The following is a 23,405-nucleotide window of genomic DNA, read 5'->3' on the forward strand; positions in this document are numbered from 1 at the left end:
TTGTTGATTTTACATGTTTCCTATTATTTTTTCATCTGTTCATGGGTCTCAAAAAAATACATAAGTTGAAAAAGGTTTACTTAATGATATTACTCAAGGTCATAATGGTCTTATGACATTCCAAGAGATTTTATTGACGTACTTCTCATGCATTGCATTCATGTACATCGATCCATGACCAAATGACGTTATATACCTGTATATGTATATATATGTATATGGTATATGGGAAAAGGTTACGGTGTTATATACGCACCACCACCTGATCAGCTGGTATACGTTGATGATTTGCCCACAGTGGCCGAGATGATATGATGGGATGCCCACAGAGGCTTGATGATGTTATGAACACATGTACCTATGCACGACATGACATTCACATGCATATGCATGACACTATAAGTATTTCATGATTTACAGATTTATCCAGACTTACAGGTTGAATCATTTTAATTCATGATTTACAGATTTATACACATTTACAGGTTGAATCATTTACTCTATATTTCTTCCATGTCTGGTATATACTTATTTATGTGCCTTACATACTCGATACATTATTTGTACTGACGTCCTTTTTTTCCTGGGGACGTTGTGTTTCATGCCTGCAAGTCCCGATAGACAGGTCGAGAGCCCTCCAAGTAGGCTATAAGCTCAGCGAAAGATGTTGGTACGCTCCATTTGCTTCAGAGTTCCTTGTTTGGTTAGTATGATTTAGGCGTTATTGTTTAGTATGGCGGGACTCTATCCCTACCTTTATGAAAATTATGTATTCTTAGAGGCTAGTAGATGGATGTCATGTAAGTAAAATATTTAATGGCCTTGTCGGCCTATATTCAGTATATAAGTGGTTATTTTGGCCTTATAGGCCCATACATCATATGTATAAGTCTGGATTACATGTTGGATCGTCCAATGTCGAGTATTTCTCCATGTTTTATTGTAGTTATCTCACAACAACATCTCTAACTCATTTACCTATGATAATATGATACAAAAGATACGTTACGTAGGTACTCGATTGAGTAAGGTACCCGGTGCCTGTTGCGGCCCATTGGTTTGGGTCGTGACAAAAGTGGTGCCAGAGTAGTTCTGTCCTAGGGAGTCTATAAGCCCTGTCTAATAGAGTCTTGTTTATGGGTGTGTTGTGCACCACACTTATAAGTAGGAGGCCACAGGGCATTTAGGACTGTCACTCTTTCTTCTTACTTTAGATCGTGTGGTAGAGCTCACTTATAAGAATTCAAATCCCGAACTTTTATTTGTAATGAGATGATGCTTACATTCAGAAAGACGATCGATAAGTGATATAACTGTGAAAGTGTTGAGTTAGAGGAACTCGATTTTTGCATCTTGCTTATGATGAGTAAATGATGGGTCTTCAGCAGATCATGCGTGTACTAAAAGGTGTACGGTTCTTTATAAGGAGCTTTTAGGAAAGAATACTTATCCACCCTTACGGTAAAAAGGAATAACAAAATTGAAAATTAGACATGAGGTGCAGCAAGTAAAAGAAGCAAGGTGAAGAAGTATACGAGGTGCCCAGTTAATAAAGATTATCCTTATTTACCATTCAGGAAGAGAGATATAAGTATTTTGAATTACCTTCAACAGTAACAGAGGTATGTATAATTGGCCACCCCGATTTGAGTTATTCTCTATGGAAGCTAACAAATATGGTTTAAAAGAAGGACATAATATCACAATCTGGTTGGGGTTAGAGTGAGTCAAAATGGTGGATGAATTATTTGCGTTAGTTGATATTTCCGAAGGATATTGCAAATATGCTAATAGATCTCCTTATGAGACACCCAGATAGTGTACACTAAAATAGTACAGCTAGATATGAGCACTACAAAGATAGGAACTGAAAACCTTGAAGGGTTAAATATTACCTTAGCGTGGCTCCTATTCCTAGTAAACAGAGAATGTAAGGCAATCTGAAGAGCCAATGAATGAAGCAAGGGTAGCTAAAAGTAAAGAAATGTCTTTTTGAAGTCTTCAAAAGAAAGTGATAGGTAGAAATATTAGCAAGGAAATAAGAAGAGAGATGAGGAATTATTATGAGTAAGATGTGACACATGGATGACATCGGTAGATAAAAAAAATGACAGTATTACAGAGCCAATAGTTAGGTGAACGAAGAAATAAGAGGTGATAGGTCTTGAGACATCAAAAGAGTATAGGCCATAAAATCATATCCTCATTTCGATAAATAAGTTTATGACTCTAATGTATTTACCAGAAAGAATAGCTAGACCCCCAGAGTAATAGAAATCAGTATGGATTAGTAAACAAGATAAACTAAACATGAATTAGGGACCGAGTGATTTGATAATGGTCAACATCATAGGAATTTCATATTTCATTCTGGCAATAATATAATGGACAATAGAAGAAGATTCATGAGAAATTTAGAGAATGATCATTCAGGAAGACGTTTCCTTAAAGCAAACAATGTGAGCAAAGTTAAGCTTAAGGGATTGTATGTGCCAATTATACTAAGTGTCACCCTCACGAGTAAGGAATTTACTCCAAGGCGAGTAAGGGTCATTGATGATGTGAAAAGATGCCAAAGATGAAGAGGTAAAACATCTATAGGTGGATTGTCGTAGCTCTAAATCCTAGTACTACCCTAAATGGGGGAATATGGAGTAATGTGACATTAAGTCAGAATTAAGTGGTTCTAGTAACTATGGAATGCTAAAGCAAGAGTGCTATAAAAATAAGAAAGGGATGAGATTGCACCTATTCAAATCCTACAGATATGCTACGATTCCAAAAGAACCATGCAAACACGTTGTCAAGGAGAGGAAGTAAGGGTTCCTGCCCGAGATGTTTGTGATAAATAAAGAGCCAGTGCGAGAGGTAAGTTAAGACAAAGGAAATAATGCAAGAAAGAATACGCAGAATATTGATATGAGAGTGGGACAAAAATTAATTAGTATTTGATTCAGTAAGAGCCTGGTTATGGCTAGATAAGTGGATACAGACAAATCAATAAATCGTGCACGATAAGCAATAGTAAATGCCAGCATGGGGAATTTAGTCTTGTTGAGAAATATTAAGATAAGATTTGGTGTAGTTAAAGGTACCGTATGAGTGTTACAGAGATAAAAGAGAGTGTCACTAGGAAGACAATCAAAATATCAGCTCAGAAGCAACCTTACGAGCACAAGGGCATAAAGGTAAGTAAGTAAAGATAATTACAAGTAAAAAAGAACATGAAATATTCCACTGGGTAAACTATGTAATAAGCTCGCAGCCTTGCAGAATAAGAGGGTCCTCCCTAAATCCTACAATCAGAGGGTTCTCTCTAAAGGAGGAAATGGTCTTATAACAATAGTCTCACAACAACTTTGTATGCACTCCATAAGAAAATGGCATATACCATGGCTAAAGAATAGGAAGTAAAATCAGAAGTGATATTCAAGATCATACGAGTTGTATGGAATTCCAATATGTGTGGACACTAAGGTAAGCTAAGTATGCACGCAACAAGGGGCAGGAAGACCAGGAAAGTAATTGCTTATGTTTAAAGAAAGCTGAGAAGGAACGAAAAGAATCATTCGATCAATGATCTAGAGTTAGTTACGTTATGAATGCACTTGTTTGGAGTATTATCCATGTAGTATATATGTTGACAATCATACGGTCATAGAAGATTTCGGTATAAATGAAAAGAAAGAATTGAGCCCATGTCATAGACAAAGGATTGAATTGTTGGAAGATTGTATCGTGGATATTCCATAGCGTCCAGATAAGACTAAATTAAGGACTAATACTAGAAGCCACAGATCGAAAGATAGCTTAAGCCTACATAAAGACTGATCAGAAGGAAGAGGAAACTAAAGAGTTACATCAACCAAGTAAATCAAGAGTCTGATTATTGGACCTAGAAAATTATAGAAATTGTGCTTAAGAACATGGTAGGATCACTCTTAATATCAGAGGTGCAAGAGAGATAATACAACAACTATATTCTATAATGGCTCTACAAGAAAGCCAGTTAGAAGGAGTACTAGCCTTATAGGAAGTCAGTATGAAGCTCTCACTGGGTTGTGTATGCACCAGAGATGCAAGTATTATAATAGAGTTTCAAGTTGTGGATGTGAATTGTACCTATGTGGAAGGGAGGTCAGGAAAGAGATAGAAGATGTGATGCGAGATTTTAAGGTAATTAAGGTAAAGGTAAACAATGTACAAGATACTAAGATGCAAAAGGTTGGGAGTAGTCCATACTTCGGATAGAAGACTAGAAGCACTGGGATTCAGTATCCAAGAATGATAGCAGCGTCGTCAGTCCTATAGCATCCAGCCTATGGTTTCTAGGTATCGAAAGGGCTAGTTAAGAGAGTAAAGAAGAGTTATAAACGATGCGATGTCTCGCTTGATATTTCAGAATAACACAAGGAAATCTACAGTACAAGCAAGTTGAAGGAAGGTTGCAAGTAGTATAAATAGATATGTGTAGGTCACAAGATAAAGTATGATAGAGTGACAAGGTTTTAAGAAGGCATGAGTGAGGATAAGGAAAACCGATAAATATGGTAACAAAAATGGATAAGTCCTCGGGATTAAGCCCATGAAAATAAGAGAGCCGATGGTTTCTCTAAGTTATAGAAAGCTCAGTATAGGCTGAAGGAACTCCAAGGAGTCTAAGACTAGTAACATTTAAAAGAGATGGAATGCTACCCTGGTAGTAGAATGACAGTGTAATTGTGATAAATAAAGGATGACGTTTGGGCCATTGATTGAGTAATGACTTGAAGAGGATTCTACAGGGATTAAAATACCCATACAAGGTGAATCACATTGGGATGACTATGATATGAAATACGGTTGTGCAAGCATGGTATCGCCCTAGGTGGATCAGTCTAAGACATAAGCCCTAGTGACAATGAATTACGTAGGAGGTTTCAAGTTATCAATGGTAGATTATGGATCAATATTAAGGTGAATCGACAATAGATTGATAAAGTTCCAACATATGAGAGGAGATAAAGATTCCATCCTTTTGATGAACATAAATAAGGAAACATTGAAGGACTTGGATTTATACATCTATGATAAGAAGCGAGAGAGTAACCTGGAGTTGGGTGGAAGACCTCGATAATAATAAAATCAAAGTAAGATTTATGATATAGCATTACCTACCTAGATGTAGTAAAGTCATACGGACGGGAACCGGGTCTATGAATAAGATATAACAATAGTCGTTAGTTCAACAAATACCAAGCGAAGAACTTCAGGATTGGCTAAAAGCTGGAGGAAAAAGGAGATGAGAGTCGCATAGGCACACTTACAAGGTCAATATCGAAGAGGCTGCATGATGGAAGGTAGCAATAGTTACCAGATTGGAAGGATTTCGACCACAAGTCTTGGCATGGGAAAGAGGCCTAAAGGGGGAATTCCCTGGCCTTTAGATTTATTCACAGAACAACTGCCTAAATGGCAAGGAGAATATTAAGGTATTCACAAGAGCTATATGTTATAAAAATGATTAAGAGCATCAGTCAACATTCGAGGACGAATGTTCAAAAGGAGGGAATGGTGATACCCCGCAATATTATGTCGATATTACATCCCACAGTATTATATTATGATGATGTTACGCCTTGCAATACTACATTACGATTATGTTACGCTTTGCAGTATTAAATTACTGCGATGTTGCCCCCTGTAGTATTGTACGTTGAATTTGTTGTATAAGGTAATTGACATCAGTCCAAGGAAAAGATTATTTGGCAGCAAGTGGAGAAAGGTCTCGTAGTGACTCTTTACTTTAGGCAATTAATTAGAAGGACACATGGAAAACACTCCTAGACATTCTTTGCATACACATAGGAGGGAACTTTATATTAGTCTTACACTTATATTCAATTGACATCAAAAAGTTCATTTGGAGGAGATTTGATCATTCAAACAAGACTTCATATTATAATAGCAACGGGGGTTCTTGGCTTAGGATAGGAATTCATACAAAATTATACTGTGTAATCGCAACGGAATTTTGTGATTTTAAGAGAGCACGGTACAATCTTTCTCAAGAATATCATACGGATTCTTCCCTATTTCGATCTGCCATTATGTGATTTGTCGCAATTGACGTGTGTTAGAGTGATTGTCAAGAGAAGCGACTTAGGTATGTTAAGGTTATCCCTTCTTTCCTTTTGGCATGATCTACACAACATAAACGAAACGTGTAAATGCACAACTTCCATAAATGACTCTATTCATAGAAATGCTGGAGATGCTTATATTCTTGATTTCCCATGTTTCTTATTATTTTATCACCTGTTCATAGGTCGCAGAAAAATATGTAAGTTGAAAATGGTTTACTTCATGATATTACTCAAGGTCATAATCATCTTATGACATTCCAATAGATTTTATTGACGTACTTCTCATGCATTGCATTCATTTATACATGTACATTGACCCATGACCAGATGACGTTATATACACATATATATATATTATATTGGATATGGGAAAGGGTTACAACGTAATATATGCACCATCGCCTGATCAGCTGGTATACATTGATGATTTGCCCACAGTGGCTGAGATGATATGATGGGATGCCCTTAGAGGCTTGATGATGTTATGAACACATGTACATATGCACGACATGAAATTCATACGCATATGCATGACACTATAAGTATTTCATGATTTACAGAGTTATCTAGACTTACAGGTTGAGTCATTTACTCTATATTTCTTCCATGTCTGTTATGTACTTATTTATGTGCCTTACATACTCGGTACATTATTCGTACTGACGTCCCTTTTGCCTGGGGACGTTGTGTTTCATGCCCGCAGGTTCCGGTAGACAGGTTGAGAGTCCTCCAAGTAGGCTATTAGCTCAGCGGAAGATGTTGGTGCGCTCCATTTGCTTCGGAGTTGCTTGTTTGGTTAGTATGATTTAGACGTGTATTATTTGGTATGACGGGACTCTGTCCCGACCTTTATGAAAATTATGTATTCTTAGAGTCTTGTAGACGGATGTCATGTACTTAATTGTATGGCTCGTCAGCCTATGTTCAGTATATGAGTGGTTATTTTGGTCTTATAGGCCCATACGTCATATGTATAAGTCTGGACTACATGTTAGATTGTCCAATGTCGAGTATTTCTCCATGTTTTATTGTACTTATATTATGACAGCCTCTCTGGCTCATTTACCTATAATAGTATGATACGAAAGATACGTTACGTTGGTACTTAGTTGAGTAAGGTACCGGGTGCCCGTTGTGGCCCATCGGTTTGGGTCGTGACAGTAACACTCAAACAATCAAAGAAACGATCGAGGTCAAAGCTCTCGGGGACTCATGAGTAAGAGTGGGTTCGATAAGCATACAGACCTTGTGGAGGCAACTCGATTATCGGAGTATAACTTCAGCATCGATGCGTCGAGGATTGTGTTAGCTATTGGAAGAATCAAAGAGAGCAAGTGGCCTAGGCCCAAACAATGTGATCCCTATCAAAGGAACCCAAACTTGATGTGCAAGTATCATGGCACACACGGTTATAGAACAGAAGATTGCATGAAGCTAAGGGAAGAAGTGGCTCGATTGTTCAACAAAGGTCACCTTCGAGAATTCCTTAGTGATCGAGCCAATAATCACTTTAGGGAAAGAGAGGCAAGAAAGATTGAGCAGGAGGAACCACAACATGTAATCCACATGATTGTTGGCGGTGTCGATGTCCCATAGGGACATGCGTTCAAACTCACCAAGGTGTCGATCACTAGAGAAAAATGGACTCGGGGATATGTGCCCGAGAATGCCCGATCAGTCTATGACGAGGAAGCAGAAGGAATATCTCAGCCACAAAACGATGCCCTGGTAATCTCTATCCTTTTAAAAAAAATCAAGTTAAATGTGTTCTAGTAGATCCAGTTAGCTCAACAAACATAATCATATCGAGGGTCGTGGAATAACTCGACCTACAAGATTGGATTGTACCTGCGTCCGGGGTCCTAAATGGCTTCAATATAGCAAGCGAAACAACAAAAGGGAAGATAATCCTACAAGTAAACGTAGTTGGGACAATACAAGATACAAAGTTCCATGTCATCGGAGGTGACATAAGGTATAATGCACTCCTCGGAAGACCATGCATACACAACATAAGGGCAGTACCATCAACTCTTTATCAGATGATGAAGTTCCCTATAGAGGATGGAATAAAAATGGTCTATGGATAGCAACACGCTGCAAAGGAGATGTTTGCAGTAGATGAAGTGACGCCGATACCAGAGCCTTCGACCTCGGGGAAGTCAAACACAAAAGATAAGCAAGTGGCCAAATAGAAATCACCGCCTCCAGCCTCGACATAATCAGAACAATAGGCAATCGAAGAAGAAGATGAGGATTTCCTTACTCCTCGAACTTTCATCATTCCCGAAAAGTCCGATGCAACTAAGTTAATGATCGGAGAAGTGGAGTAGGTCATACTGATCATATACATGCCTGAGAGAAAGGTATATCTGGGAACGGGATTAACCCCTGAACTCAGAAAAAAACTCATTCAATTTCTTATTGATAATATGGATTTCTTTGCTTGGTCCCATTTAGATATGATAGGGATTCCACCGGAAATAACAACACGCCGGCTAAGCCTCGACCCCATGTTCAAACCGATAAAGAAAAGAAGGAGGCCTCAGTTTGAGGTAAAGCATGCATTCATAAAGGATAAGTTAACCAAACTTCTTAAAATAGTGTCTATCCGGGAGGTAAAATACCCCGAATGGTTAGCCAACGTAGTTGTAGTTCCTAAAAAGATAAATAAACTTAGAATGTGTGTAGATTACAAGGATTTGAACAAAGCATGCCCGAAAGATTGTTTCCCACTGCCTAACATCGATCATATGATCGATGCCACGGCAAGCCACCAGATCCTAACTTTTCTCGATGCCTACTCCAGGTACAATCAAATTCAAATGAACCCGGAGGACCAAGAAAAGACTTCATTTATCACTAAATTTGGAACTTATTATTACAACGTAATGCCCTTCGGGCTAAAAATGGAGGAGCTACATACCAACGCCTAGTTAACAAGATGTTCGAAGAACAAATAGGTAAAACAATGGAAGTTTACATTAATGATATGTTGGTTAAGTCCCTACGCGTAGAGGACCATTTAGCTCATTTGTAGGAAACATTCAAAATCTTGAGGAAATACAACATGAAGCTTAACCCAGAGAAATGTGCCTTCAGAGTTGGCTCGGGTAAGTTCCTCTGCTTCATGGTGTCGAATCGGGGAATCAAAATTAACCCCGATAAGATTAAGGTCATTGAGGATATCACGATCGTGGGCAGTATGAAGGATGTGCAAAGACCGACAGGTCAAATAGTTGCTTTGGGTCGATTTATTTTGAGGTCATCGGATCAAAGTCATAGGTTCTTTTCCTTGCTCAAAAAGAAAAAGGACTTCGCATGGACCCCAGAATGCCAACAAGCCTTAGAAGAACTGAAACAATACTTATCGAGCCCGCCTTTGATTCACACCCCAAAGGTAGATAAAAAACTTTACCTATATTTAGCAGTATATGAGATAGCGGTAAATGGGGTACTAGTTCGAGTAGAGCAAGGTACGCAATTTCCTATTTATTATGTAAGTCGAACTCTAAGAGATACTGTAACCAGATGCCCTCACTTAGAAAAATTAGCACTTGCATTGATAAGAGCATCTAGAAAACTAAAGCCATATTTTTCAATCTCATACAATACGTGTGTTAACCACATACCCCCTTCAAAATGTTTTGCATAAGCCCAAGCTATCGAGTCGTCCGACCAAATGGTCCATCAAACTTAGCGGGTACAATATCGAATATCAACCCCGAACGGCCATCAAGTCTCAAATCTTAGCTGACTTTGTGGCTGATTTTACTCTGACCCTCATACCCGAAGTAGAAAAAGAACTTTTGCTGGGATCGAGTACATCATTGGGGGTATGGACCCTTTTCACGAGGTGCCTCGAATGTGAAAGGGTCCGGACTCGGCATTATTTTAAAGCCACCAACAGGTAGCACTATTAGACAATCTATCAAAACTTCAAGATTGACTAATAATGAGAAGTACGAGGCCATGATTGCAAGTCTCAAGCTATCTAAGAGCTTGGGGGTAGAGGTCATCGAGGCCAAATGCGACTCTCTATTGGTGGTACATCAAGTAAACAAGAGTTTTGAGGTTCGAGAGGATAGAATTCAGAGGTACTTAGACAAACTACAGGTGATATTGCACCGCTTCAAGGAATGGACCCTGAATCATATGCCTCGAGAGCAAAATAGTAATGTCGATACACTTGCAAATCTGGGATCGTCTATCGAAGAAGATGACATTGTCCCGGGGACTGTCATTCAGTTATCGAGATTCATAGTCGAGGAAGGTCATGCCGAAATAAATTCCACGAGCTTAACTTGGGATTAGAGAAATAAGTATATCGAGTTATTTGAACTATAGAAAGCTCCCATCGGATCACAAAGAGTCTATGACTCTACGAACCAAGGTTGCTAAGTTCACACTAGATGGAGATGGAACATTACACAGAAGAACGTTCTATGGGCCATTGGTAGTATGTTTAGGGCTGAGGGATACCGATTATTTTCTATGAGAAATCCATGAAGGTACTTGTGGGAACCACTTAGGCCGAATCTTTGATTCACAAAATTATCAGAGCAAGGTACTACTGGGATAGCATGGAAAAAGATACTAAGGAATTTGTTAGAAAATGTGATAAGTATCAACGATTTGCACCGATGATCCATCAGCCCGGAGAACAACTCCATTTGGTCATATCCCATTGGCCTTTCATAAAATGGGGAATGGATATAGCCGGCCCCCTACCAACGGCCCCAGGCAATGTTAAATTTATTTTGTTTATGACTGATTAATTTTCTAAATGGGTGGAAACACAGGCCTTCGAGAAGGTTAGAGAAAAGGAATTTATTGACTTTATCTGGGACCACATCATATGTCGGTTCGGGATACCTGCCGAGATTGTAAGTGACAATGGAAAATAATTTGTCGGCAGCAAGGTGACAGAGTTCCTCGAAGCACACAAGATAAAGAGGATCTTATCAATGCCATACCACCTAACTGGAAATGGACAGGCCGAATCAAACAAACAAAACTATCATTCAAAACCTGAAGAAAAGGTTGGACGATGCAAAGGGAAAATGGAGAGAAGTTCTACCCGAGGTCCTTTGGCCATATCGAACAACATCGAAGTCTAACACAGGGGCTACTCCGTTCTCTTTAGTCTTTGGATCCGAGGCCCTTATCCCTGTCGAGGTCGGAGAACCTAGCGCCAGGTTTCAATATGCATCGGAGGAATCAAATCACGAGGCTATGAACACTAGCCTCAAGCTAATAGATGAAAAATGAGAGACACCACTTGTTCAGATGGCCACGCAAAAGCAAAGAATCGAGAGATACTAGAATAGAAGAACCAACCTCTGACACTTTGGAGTTTGGGACTTAGTTCTACAAAAAGTCACCCTCAATTCTAGAGACCCGAATGAAGGGAAACTAGGCCCGAATTGGGAAGGACCATACCGAGTCCTCGGAGTTGTCGGTAAAGGATCATACAACTTAGCACAATGGAAGGTGAACAACTGCCAAACAATTTGAATCTATCGTTACTCAAACAATACTATTGCTAAGGTATGATTTTCTCTTTTGTCCATTTGAAACTAACTCACTGCAAGTGTTCCATCAAAGCTATCGAAGGCACCTTTTTTACACGAAGGCCTTAGGTTTTAAAGCATGTGTTGCACTCTTTTTCCCTTAGATCAGATTTTGTCCCAAATAGGTTTTACCGGCAAGGTTTTTAACGAGGCAACAACTATGTGCTACCTAAGGAGAACTCAACAGTAACCAAGTCTTCTTTACAATCAACCTCGAATACTGGGGGCATCACCCTTGGAGGTTATTTTTTCAAGGAAAATACTTCATGCCAAAGAGGGCCTCTATAGGAGAACTTTGTAATAGGCCAAACGGATAGATGAACCGTGTCCATATAGTATAGTCGAGCCCCGATGGCAAAACATGTACGGATGTATCAATTATTTAAATAAGCATTCGTTCTATATCAAAACACTTTATGTCTCAACAGAAGTCTATTATCTTGCGAGATCTACACTTATAATTCTACGAGAAACTGCCTAATGGTCGGAATGCAAATATACCCCGAATACTCGGGGACTGCCATCGACAGTCAACACATCCAAGTCATCAAAAACTCAAACTCATAAAACCTCAAAGAGGCATCCCTTTGCTATAAAGGCCAATGCCATCATACTCGGGGACTAATTCGAAGGGTTATTAGGAAACACGTCCAAGAGACATACCCGAAGGCTACGGCCATATCAAAGACTACGGTCATATAAAAACGATGACCAAAATAATGCAGCTCGGAGACGTCCGACTTCCACCATAACTTACATGCCTTCAAACACTTTGAAAAAACTGGTTAAATCAGGCTACCCTCGGCAAAAGCAAATGATAAATGGCTTCGATAAAATCAGCCCTCGAATAATTTAAAGGCTTCGATAATAGCACCCTTCAAAAAAACCTCAAGAGGTATTCGATTATCATTACACAAATGAATTACAAATGAGGTTCCAATCGATCAAACCTTCAAAAATCCCAACAGGTACAAAAACACATGCTAAGGCATAAATAAATTTTTACTAAGTTTTTTGCTGAAAAGAGTAAACTATTATAGCCATTTTAGAGGCCGCATTGGCCCAATTTGAAGAGCCTAAGGGTCAAACCAATAGAGCCTAAGGGCAAAACTATAAGAGCCTAAGGGCCAAACTACAAGAGCCTAAGGGCCGACCTAAAAGAGCCTAAGGGCCAAACTAAAAGAGCCTAAGGGCCGACCTAAAAGAGCATAAGGGCTGATATATAAAGCCTAAGGGCCAAAATATATAGGGTTCGAGACTTTGGACTCAGTCAACTCGGACTCAAGAGTCCCGACATCCCGAGCTCGCGTCAAATGAATTTAAGCTTAGCTTGTGGATTAACAAAAACATTAAGAGGTATTATATTGATCCATAAAAAACCTAAGAGTTTAGTATGTTTCGAGTCCAAGCCAATATTTAGACTGATCATTAGAGTCATACAATCAAATTTTTCACAAATGAAGATGAAACCAAATTCAACACAAATCGAATATGAAGCAAAGAGGTTCTTTATATTTATAAGAGATATTTGCAAAAGATATTTACTATTATATCTCGCATTTTCCTACGTTAAAATTTTGTTTTCAGTAACCGACGTAGACTCGAGGATGAGATCATCTTGATGTTAACGTACTTACGCTATTTATAACAAGCAATAAATAAGTGTTATGGAGGATAAATGGGTACACGGATTAAAAAAATGCGTTTCGTTGAAAGTGGCCAATTTAAAATAAAATACAGGTCGAGCGGTAATACCCAATAATTATGAACTAGTACCATGCAAGGTACCATATGACCACGATAGTATAATAAATAAAGTATATATGAATTATTTTAAAAATAAATAGAATTTTAAGTAATTTGGGGCAATTTTTAAATTATGCATGTAATTGGTTAATTACCGGGTAACGGAACATTACCCAATTAACTAATAAGTGGGTAAAATTTCTAATCTCCACCCACTCTCCACGTGGAACAAGGCCACCACTTGAGAGAAATGTCTCATTGAACATGTATATGTGTCTAAAGAATCTTAGACTTAAAGTCTTAGAAAGACTTGTCAATCTTATCCCATGACATTTAGAAGAAATACCTTGTAAAGGTTTCAAGGCCACAATCTGCCAAGGACTTGAAAACAGAAACATTTCATTTCAATTCATTAAAAGCCATTTTCGTCCAAACTTTAACAAATTAAACCAAAAACGTGAGAAAAGCAAAACCATTTACGTTCAACAATTCAAGTTTCATCCAAACTTTCAAGCTTCATCCAAACGTCCAAGCTTCATTCCAATCAGATCAATTCGTCCAAAAATTTCAACACCAAGCCAAGTTCATTCCTATTTCAAGGAAATCCAGTGTAAATTTTGCATAAGCAGATTCGTTCAAATAATTCCAGGAACAGGTATGTTAAGGCCCTCCCTTCTTTCTTTTTGGCATGGTCCACTTATACTGAAGAAACGAGCAAACACACAGTTTCCATAAATTACTCTATTCATAGAAATAGTAGGGGTATCTATACTCTTGATTTCCCATGGGAAATATTATTATATTATATTCATGAGTCTCAGAATAATATAGAGTTCAAAAAGTTTATCCGGAAGGAATATTGAGATTATTACGTATTTTTCATGCATTTCACTCATTTATACATGTGCATTGACCCATGACCAGATGGCGTTATATACGCATATATATGTAAATATATGTATGTGGTATATGGGAAAAGGTTACGACGTTATATACGCACCACCACCTGATCAGTTGGTATATGATAAGGTTGCCCACAGTGGCTGAAATATGACTCAGACGGCTGTTATATATGTGTGTATATGTATATGGGATATGGGAAGAGGTTATGGCATTATATACGCACCACCACCTGATCAGCTGATATATTTTGATGATGTGCCCACAGTGGTCGAGACGATATGATGGGATGCCCTTTATGGCTTAGTGATATTATGTACACCCATATCTATGCATGGACCGACATTTATAGGAATGTGCATGATATTATAAATGTTTCAGAATTTACAGAGTTATTCAGATTTAAAGGTATTTCTGTATGCCAAGTTTCATCTATGTCTTTTACGTACTAATTTTTATGCCTTACATACTCAGTACATTTTTCGTACTGACACCCTATTTCACGGGGCATGCATTTTATGCCCGCAGGTGCAGGTAAGCAAGCTGACGGTCCCCCTTCTTAGGATCCCTGATCAGCGAGAGTTGGCGTGCTCCACTTGATCCGGAGTTGCTTTTGAGTTTGGTACGATACGTTTAGATGGCATTATATACGCGTATATATATATATATATATATATATATATATATATATATATATATATGACGTGGCTCAGTCCCGTCTTTGTACAGTTATATTTCCATTAGAGGTCTGTAGAAAGTATGTCTAGTTGGTTTGTATATGGCCTTGACGGCTTTCAGGTTTTGATGTATAGTTGTCTATAGCAGCCTAGTCGGCTCGCCCACTGTATTCTGCATGTACACGTACATATGCCTTGATGACAGATTTCCTTCACGTATGTTATTTTCGTAATGCAGCAGATATTATTCAGGTTCATATCTTAGATGCATGCTTAGGGGTGTTTGACAGGTAGGACTCAGGCACCCGTCGCGGCCCATCAGTTTGGGTCGTGACATTTACAATACCCACAAGGGGTCCTTACGCAAAAATACAAAAACAAATTAAAGAAATTTAAATCTACTATGGGGCCAAATCTTCGGCAGCTGCATCTTCGGGAACCTCGTCTCTGAGAACCTCCTCCTCAGGGACTCCATCTTCGTCTCCTCCGCTCTTGTAGCTACTAGCTGAATCATCATCCTCAAAAAGCAAAGCGATAGCCTCTTCTTCCAAAGACTTTGCTTTTTCAATGTCGGCTGAGAGGTCGAAGCCACGAGCGTGCACCTCCTCGAAGGTTTCCCTCCGAAACTTTCCCCTGGCGTGGTCGAGTGCACATGATAGCTTAACTTCGGCTGCAGTGGAGATCTCCTTTGCTCGGATGTTAGCTGCTTCAGCATCAGCACGATATCAAGACATAAATGCCTCTGCCTTGGATTTAGCCTTGGCAAGCTTAGCAGCAGATTTAGCTTTGAGCTCTTCGATTTTGCATCTTCGAGCCAAGCTTTCCTCCTTTACACTTTGAAGCTGGCGTTCGATTGAAGCCAGCTGCTCCCGAAGAGTATCTTTCTCCGAGGTGAGACAGTCCATACCTTGTCTCCACCCAAGGATTTTAGCCTCTTTCATCTTGAGCTCCTCCTGAAGCTGCTCCACCAACTCGCCCTTCTGCTGAAAATGCGAAATTGAAGTATTAGTCATCAAAACAAGCAAGTGCATAGCAGACCCTCAAAGGCTATATTACCTTTTCAATGAGCTTGGTCTGTTCTTGACCAACCTTCGTCAATTCAACTCGGAGATCGCTGATTTCCCCCTCTTTTTTTGACATAGAGGATCTTAAGGTTGTCCCTCTCCTCGGCGAGCTTCTTAAGTTTGGCTTCACATCGGGCAAGCTCAGTCCGAGATTTGGAAAATGCTTGTCGGTGAAGTGACACGGCCTTCTCACAAGGAAAAGAAGTCAGACTTAGAAAGATGAAGATTAAACTCAAAGTAATGGAAGACAAAACTTACTTGTTTGAGAAGCTTTTAGGCCTCCTCAAATATAAACGAAGCATCAGGATCGAAACCTTCTTTGATCCCCGCAAGACACTCCTAAAAAATATTGTTCCCTTCATGGGTGGTTCCCACATAGGGAGTCCCCATGGCCTGGGCATCTCGGAACTGTCCTTCGGAGAAGATCGGCCCCTGCGGCGAGTTGTCTATGTTGATTACACCAAGTGGTTCACTTGGGATATTATCTTGTCTTTGAAGAGCCTCGGAGTTTGGCTCTTCGAGCTCATCCACCAAGCGCCCCCCGAGACAAGGTACGCTTTTTCCACCTAATGACCCAGGGACTATGCTCAAGCTCCCCTATAAAATTTCTTCGGTTCGAGATCGAACCGCCTCTGCCACCATCGGTTTAGCGGCCTTCGAAGCATTAGAGCCTCCTCTTTCCCGAGCTACCAGCAGGCAGTCGTCATCTTCTCCCTCTTCTTCCTGATCCCGAAGATGTTGGGCCGCTTCTGGAGATAGGGCCATGGTGTCAGCCTTGGGCTTTCGAGCTTTGCTTTTCTTTGGCTTCGGGGAATTTACAGGTAACCTCCTCTTTCTTTCCTTTTCCTTGGAAGGCTTTGGATTCTCTTTTTCACCAGGTGGGGGCGGCCGCATGTCAACGGCGTCTCCAAGGTGTGCATAAAGATAAAGTAAGTATTTCGCTAAGAAACTCAAGTATGCAAACAAGAATACTCACTATGGTTTTTCTCCTCCCATCGACCTTTGGCCAGGTCACGCCAATTGCGCTCCGCGCACGAAGAAGTAGAGGCCAATTTCCAGACCCAACCTTCGAGGTCTAGGACACCTTGTGTCGATGTAGGTTTATCAATCTTAAAATCGGATGTTATTCCGCATGGTGGGGGAATTCACTCCTCGATGCAAGGTGGAAACACCGGTTTACTTATTGACGCCCGTGATGACGAAGATGCTTTTTCTTTTTGGGGAGCAGTTTTAGATGTTTTAGCTATTATGATGTAGAAACTCAAAGAGAAAAGATTGATGCTGAAGTAAAGGCAAACTAAAGAGAAGGATGAACTCAGAGAGGTTGAAGGAGCTAATGAGATTTTGAAAACGATTAGAGAAGTAAAGTTTGTAAAATGGTGAAGCTGGTCTATTTATAAGGGCCACTTAAGCGTGTTAGGGAAGTTGAATAGCCGAACGTCAGCCGCCTCCAATTAATGGCCATGGAAAACTGTGCAGACGCGACCCTTCAGTCACTTCAGTCGCTGACATCACGAGATTGACATCATGATCGAGGCATTGAAGGATCGAGAATCAAATTGTTTCTTATCATTTTATTCTAAGAAACGCGGGGACTATTTGTATGTAAACATCATCTAATCATTGGCAAAGAATATACTATCCTACTTTTCTATCTTATTGTTCATTAGAATTATCCTTTACATTTATTGTTCTTACTTTACTGTTCTTAGTTCATTTCGAGGTCACCACTGCTGAGTAACATTGGTTTGATTCACTTATTTCTTTCATTCTTACTTTATAGTTCTTGATTATTTATTGTTATTGAATTAAATCACATATCTTTAAAATCACAAATCAAATCTAATTGTTACTCGTATTTTCGAGGTAAACAGAATTTATTTATCGTGACATCTATATATAAGAAATTACAAGTAGTATGATTCCAAAGATTGTTAAGGTTTTCAGATATATTAAGAAAATAGGATGGTTGCATTTGCTTCGTGCTAGTTATTAGGAGACATATTAACCACCTTAACCCACGTGATTAGTTAAGAGTGGGAGTAAGAGGAGCCCCGCCTATTGAGGAATGTTCTTTTCAATAGAGTACGTAGCTCCACATTCATTGTTCTCTTTCTGCGAATGTGTATGTCAATTGGGAAAGAATTTGATATATTGATCTACTAATTGAACTCAATCCAACAGAGATTAGAAGATTTAATTATCTGCAAAGATAAGAAGAAAGAAATGGATTTCTTAAAGAAGAACGACACGAAAGTTGAATGCCAGAATCAGATTACCATTAGAATTGCATCTATGTCTATTTACCTCTTAGGTTTCTTCTTAGCCATGTTCTTGTGCAACTGTGTCCACCTTCTGCTTCGCCCTCTTTCCCAACCTCGTATAATTGCTGAATCCATTGTAAGTCTCTCTCTACCCCCCTAACCTTTTGATCTTCTATGTCATGTAATTGTTACATTAAAATTTTATGTGCCGATTCTTGAATGCCCGATATGGTAGAATATTCATGTGAGACTTCTCAGATTTACACCTGTGATGCATGTTTTTTCGATTTCACCAAGTAAAGCTTTTCACATCGCAATACCTATCGTGTCGGTTTGGCCTTTCATAAAGGGTGACAGAATAAATGCATCCATAATAAAGGCGAACCCGACAATGTTAACTTATGATACATTTTATGATAGTTTGTTATAACCCATAAATGAAAAATATGATAGCTAGTGAGTAGCTTTAATAGATCAGAGTTGATTATCACAAAACCTTGCACGTATTGGGTGTTACGGGTTGCATTCTTATGCTTGTGATTAAGCAACTCGGACGTAGTAGTGGGATTATAATGGTGCTAGCACCCTTTCTTACGGGGATGATACCAGACCCTAGTCCCATACACACAATAGTGTGTGACATGGCCGATCGAGTCGGGATAAAAGGTGGATATGTTTTCTTCATCCTGGAGTTCATTCATTATGAACTGAAATTAGATAGGTTTAAAAACGTCATAGAATTCATGATCGGCCAATTCATTTTTGCTTTCACCAAATATCGTGAATCTATATTTTCTATCTCTCAATCAGATACCAATAGCTTGTATGCGTTTGAATCCCTTGACCAAATCCCCTGGGCTTAGCTGTGATGCGATAGTCGGTGGCCGCCATGAAACAATAGCATTTGATCTACTCCCTTTTAGGAAGAATTAAGATTTGTTCATTCTCAAACTGCTTAATCATTCCATCCTAATAAAATTTTGCATATCTTTTTAAACAATTTTCTAATGATATATGTGACTCCGACTTTACTTATTTTAATTTCCCAAAAGTGATTGATCCCAAAATAATGACATCTAATATATATTTTTTTTTTTATGCAGGTAGGGTTGCTACTTAGTAATCTTGAATTCGTGCGTAACAGGTTCTTAAACGACAACGAAGTACAACAAACTTTGAACTATATTGTGGACGCAATTATGGTGTGTCACATGTTTGTTGTAGGGTTAGAAATTGATCCCAATATATTCCTCCAATTGACACTCCCAGAGGCAAAAGTTGCATATTCTGGAGTGCTAACTACATTTGTCTTTGCTTGCCTCGTGACTCCACTTCTACACATTTCTAAACAACCAAATGCTGTATTCAGTTCATGTTTAGCAATCGTTCTTGCTGGAACAGATTCACCCTTATTAACTCGATTAATCACTGACCTAAAAATTGGAAAATCGGACATAGGTCGATTTATTGTTGAAGCCGGAATACAGTCTGATGTTGTTTCGATATTATTAATCACTATTGGATTTCTCGTTTTTGATCCGGATAGAAACTTTCAGAATCGAAGTGTGAAAACGATGCTAAAGATGATGGCGATTTTGGTGTTTCAAACGTTGTTAGCATCAAAGGTAGTTCCTTCAGTTATGAAATGGGTGAATAATGAAAATCCTGAAGGAAAACCAATGAAAGGGTCACATTTAGTTGTGGCACTCGCTTTTATAATCTCAATTTGTAGCATGTCCCCTATTGTTGGTTTCAGCAAAGTTTTGAGTGCATTCTTGGTTGGGCTTTTTATGCCAAGAGAAGGGAGAATATCAAAAATGATGATTGGCAAAGTTAACTATATTTTTAGGACCATATTCTATCCATTATTTTTCTTTTGGGTTGGCACAGAAGCTAAACTTTCAGAATTTGAGGCTGGCAAGATTGCTACATGGGCAAAAATAGTCGTTCCTTTCCTAATTGCGACAGGTGGTAAAGTACTTGGTTCTGTGGTTTCTGGGTTAATGCTAGGATTTCATTGGCCAGAATCAGTTGCCACTGGGTTGCTACTCAATATCAAGGGCCATTTTCAAGTCTATTTAGCTATTAATGCCTACCGCGTAAGTCCTTAACATATTTTTCTTCATTATTATTATTATTATTATTATTATTATTATTATTATTATTATTATTATTATTATTATTATTATTTTATTTTTGTTTTTCTTGGTGAATTGATTCCACATACTGTCATTGAATTTTATTAACTATAACAATAAAGTTGCAAAAAAAAATCATATATTAAGTACTCACTCCGTTCCAATTTATGTGAACCTAGGTACGAAGTTTAAGAAAAAATAAAGACTTTTGTAATTTGTGGTCCTAAACAAGTCAAAAAGGGCCCAGAGTATTTGTATGGTCATAAAAGCATCTCATTAAGGGTAGAATTGTAAGTTGAAGCTAAATTGTTACCAAATTTAGAAAGGAGTCATTTTTTTTAGAGCGTACCAAAAAGGAAATAGGTAACACAGGGAGTAATTTTTAAATTATTCTTTGTCACATTAAAATAACTAAACTTTATTCACTATAATGGTAAAGTCACCTTTATTGGTGAGTTTTGACGTTATATTGGAAAATTTTGGTGTGGGTAAAGTACAGCTATTTTAAATGGACAAAAAATTAATTTTGCTACTGTGTTAAAGTGGATAAAAGTTTAGTGACTATTGTTATACTATGTCAAGTTACTTTAATATGACGCAAGAAAAAAAAAGCTTTTGAATTTATTGCTCTACTAGACAAACTTCGGCAATCATGCATGAAATTGACTCAATACATATGTTATCATCAAGATTATTTTGTGTTCATATTTGCGTAATATTACCTTTGAATGCAGATGAATATCATAAGTATGTCAACAAGTATTGTTTTGGTGTTTGTAACTTTCCTTACCATAATATACACCCCAGTGGTGGTCGCAAAAATTATTGAACGTGCAAGGAAACGGTCACCAACACAAAAAATGGCACTTCAATGGCTTAATTCGACGAATGAGCTTCGAATACTAGTCTGCATTCGTAGTTCTCAGAATGTTTTCTCGGCAATTAACTTCATGGAAATCTCTCGAGGGCCAGCAAATCCTGGAATAATGGTTTACTTAACTGATATGATTGAGTTAACTGATAAAATAGCAGCAACATTAACACAAGGACGTGGAGTTGAAGTTGGAGCTGGAGTTGGAGTTGATGCTGTGACTGTAACTGATCCTGCAGTGGTTGAAATGAGAGAAAAAATTACCAAAGATGTTCATGCTTATTTAAGTGAGGATTGCGAAGGCATTAACTTACAAAGAATGATGGCACTTTCAACCATCAATAATATGCACCAAGATATAACTATTCTTGCTGAGGACCTGTTGGTACATCTTGTTATACTTCCTTTTCATAAGAATCAAGAGGAAGATGGAAGACTCCATGTGGGTCATTCCGGCTTCCGCCATATCAACCGCAAGGTACACCAGACATATCAACTACTTATTAATTTCTTTCTTTCTTAAAGATCATAAACAGCTAATAGACATGAAACCTTGTAGATAATTCCATACCACAGCTAAAAGCGCCGTTTCGCTAGAGAAATAACAAACAACAATAACAACGATCCAATGAAATCTCACAAGTGGGGTCTGTGGAGGGTAGTGTGTGCGTAGACCTTACCCTACCCCAAGGAATAGAGAGGTTGTTTCCGAAAGACCCTCGGCTCAAGAATACGAAAAGAGACAATATATCAGTACCATCAATAAAAACCATAGAAAAAAATAACAGCATCACAAGAAACAAGAAATAGATGGAAAATAAAATAACAACCAATAGATAAAACCCGACACTAAGAGGAACGAAAGAGTAGTGAGAACTCAACACTAACCACTAGCAGTTTAAGACTAAATCCTAAAACGCTAGCCTCACTCTAGAAAAATAATAAACAAACTTAATAATCATCTACAAGATATCCTTTATTTCTATTCTAATGGAACTAAATGAAAGACATCTAATCTATCAACATTAAGTAGTTGTGTGCCAAAAACATTTAAAGCAAAAACTTAGGAATATTAAATAATATTGCGTCTTGAATTTTATATCTACGGATACGTAGTTGGATATTCCAAATTATTTGTTTGACATATGACATTTTCATGTAGGTTCTTCGGAATGCACCTTGTTCTGTGGGGATCTTAGTAGACAGGGGTCTTGGAAAAACCGTGATATCAAGATCCTCGATTTCCCTAAATGCAGCAGTGATATTTATTGGTGGCAAAGATGACAGGGAAGCACTTGTGTATGCAGGACGTGTGGCGCGACACCCTGGAGTAAAACTCACAGTAATCAGGTTTCTAGTAGAGGCCGCTGGAGATAGTGTGTCATCAAGAGTTGGTAGAGCAAAATCCAATACTACTGAACATTTGGAAGAAATGAAGATTGATGATGAATGCTTTGCTGAATTTTACGATAAACATGTTGCTGGAGGACGTGTTGCTTATGTGGAGAAATACCTTGTCAACTCTGGACAAACATTTTCTACATTAAGGTCATTAGAAGGGCAATATGGTTTGTTTATTGTGGGACGTGGTGGGAGGGTAAATTCTGTGTTAACAGTAGGAATGAGTGATTGGGAGGAGTGTCCAGAGTTAGGTCCTATTGGAGATATTCTTTCTGCTTCTGATTTCTCAGTAACAGCCTCAGTTTTGATCATTCAACAACATAGTCTTAAAGGAGAATTAGATGGACTTCATGATGAATTCTCAATCATGTAACATGTACATATTCAAGTTATAACATAGTAGGATTTCTTCCTAGCAAACTCCTCTAAATTTAAGGGTTCGCTCCTCGTCCTTGACCAAAAGTTAGAGAAACGCAAAAGAAAGACAGATCAACACGATAACACTAAGCATGTGTTACGATTAACTAAATTGAATCACAGTGTATCGCGTAATAAAGGGGCGTGATGGGGGGTTTAGCGCAATGTTTAGAAATTTAAAGGGAACGCCAAAAACAAATTGTTCGCGCAAAAAATAAACAATTTGAGG

At 38.5% G+C, this 23,405-nt stretch overlaps 1 protein-coding gene across 1 annotated transcript; it reads left to right on the forward strand.

The window, feature by feature from the left end:
* The first annotated feature begins 18,226 nt into the window (after nt 1–18,226).
* Nucleotides 18,227–23,164, forward strand: LOC107832110 (cation/H(+) antiporter 28-like). Its single transcript, XM_016659922.2, has 4 exons — nt 18,227–18,485; nt 19,453–20,448; nt 21,222–21,836; nt 22,521–23,164. The coding sequence occupies exons 1-4, from the start codon at nt 18,312–18,314 to the stop codon at nt 23,130–23,132; spliced, it is 2,397 nt and encodes a 798-aa protein (XP_016515408.2). The 5' UTR covers nt 18,227–18,311; the 3' UTR covers nt 23,133–23,164.
* Nucleotides 23,165–23,405: the final 241 nt, after the last annotated feature.

The sequence above is a fragment of the Nicotiana tabacum genome, chromosome 5 (assembly GCF_000715075.1).
Source record: "Nicotiana tabacum cultivar K326 chromosome 5, ASM71507v2, whole genome shotgun sequence".
Taxonomy (NCBI): Eukaryota; Viridiplantae; Streptophyta; class Magnoliopsida; order Solanales; family Solanaceae; genus Nicotiana; species Nicotiana tabacum.

Excerpts from the sequence above, each read along its gene's own strand:
- LOC107832110 (XM_016659922.2), top strand. The coding sequence starts at position 18,312 with ATGGATTTCTTAAAGAAGAACGACACGAAAGTTGAATGCCAGAATCAG. Across the intron at positions 18,486-19,452 it reads GTATAATTGCTGAATCCATT|GTAGGGTTGCTACTTAGTAA; the intron begins GTAAGTCTCTCT and ends TTTTTTATGCAG. Across the intron at positions 21,837-22,520 it reads TCCGCCATATCAACCGCAAG|GTTCTTCGGAATGCACCTTG; the intron begins GTACACCAGACA and ends ATTTTCATGTAG.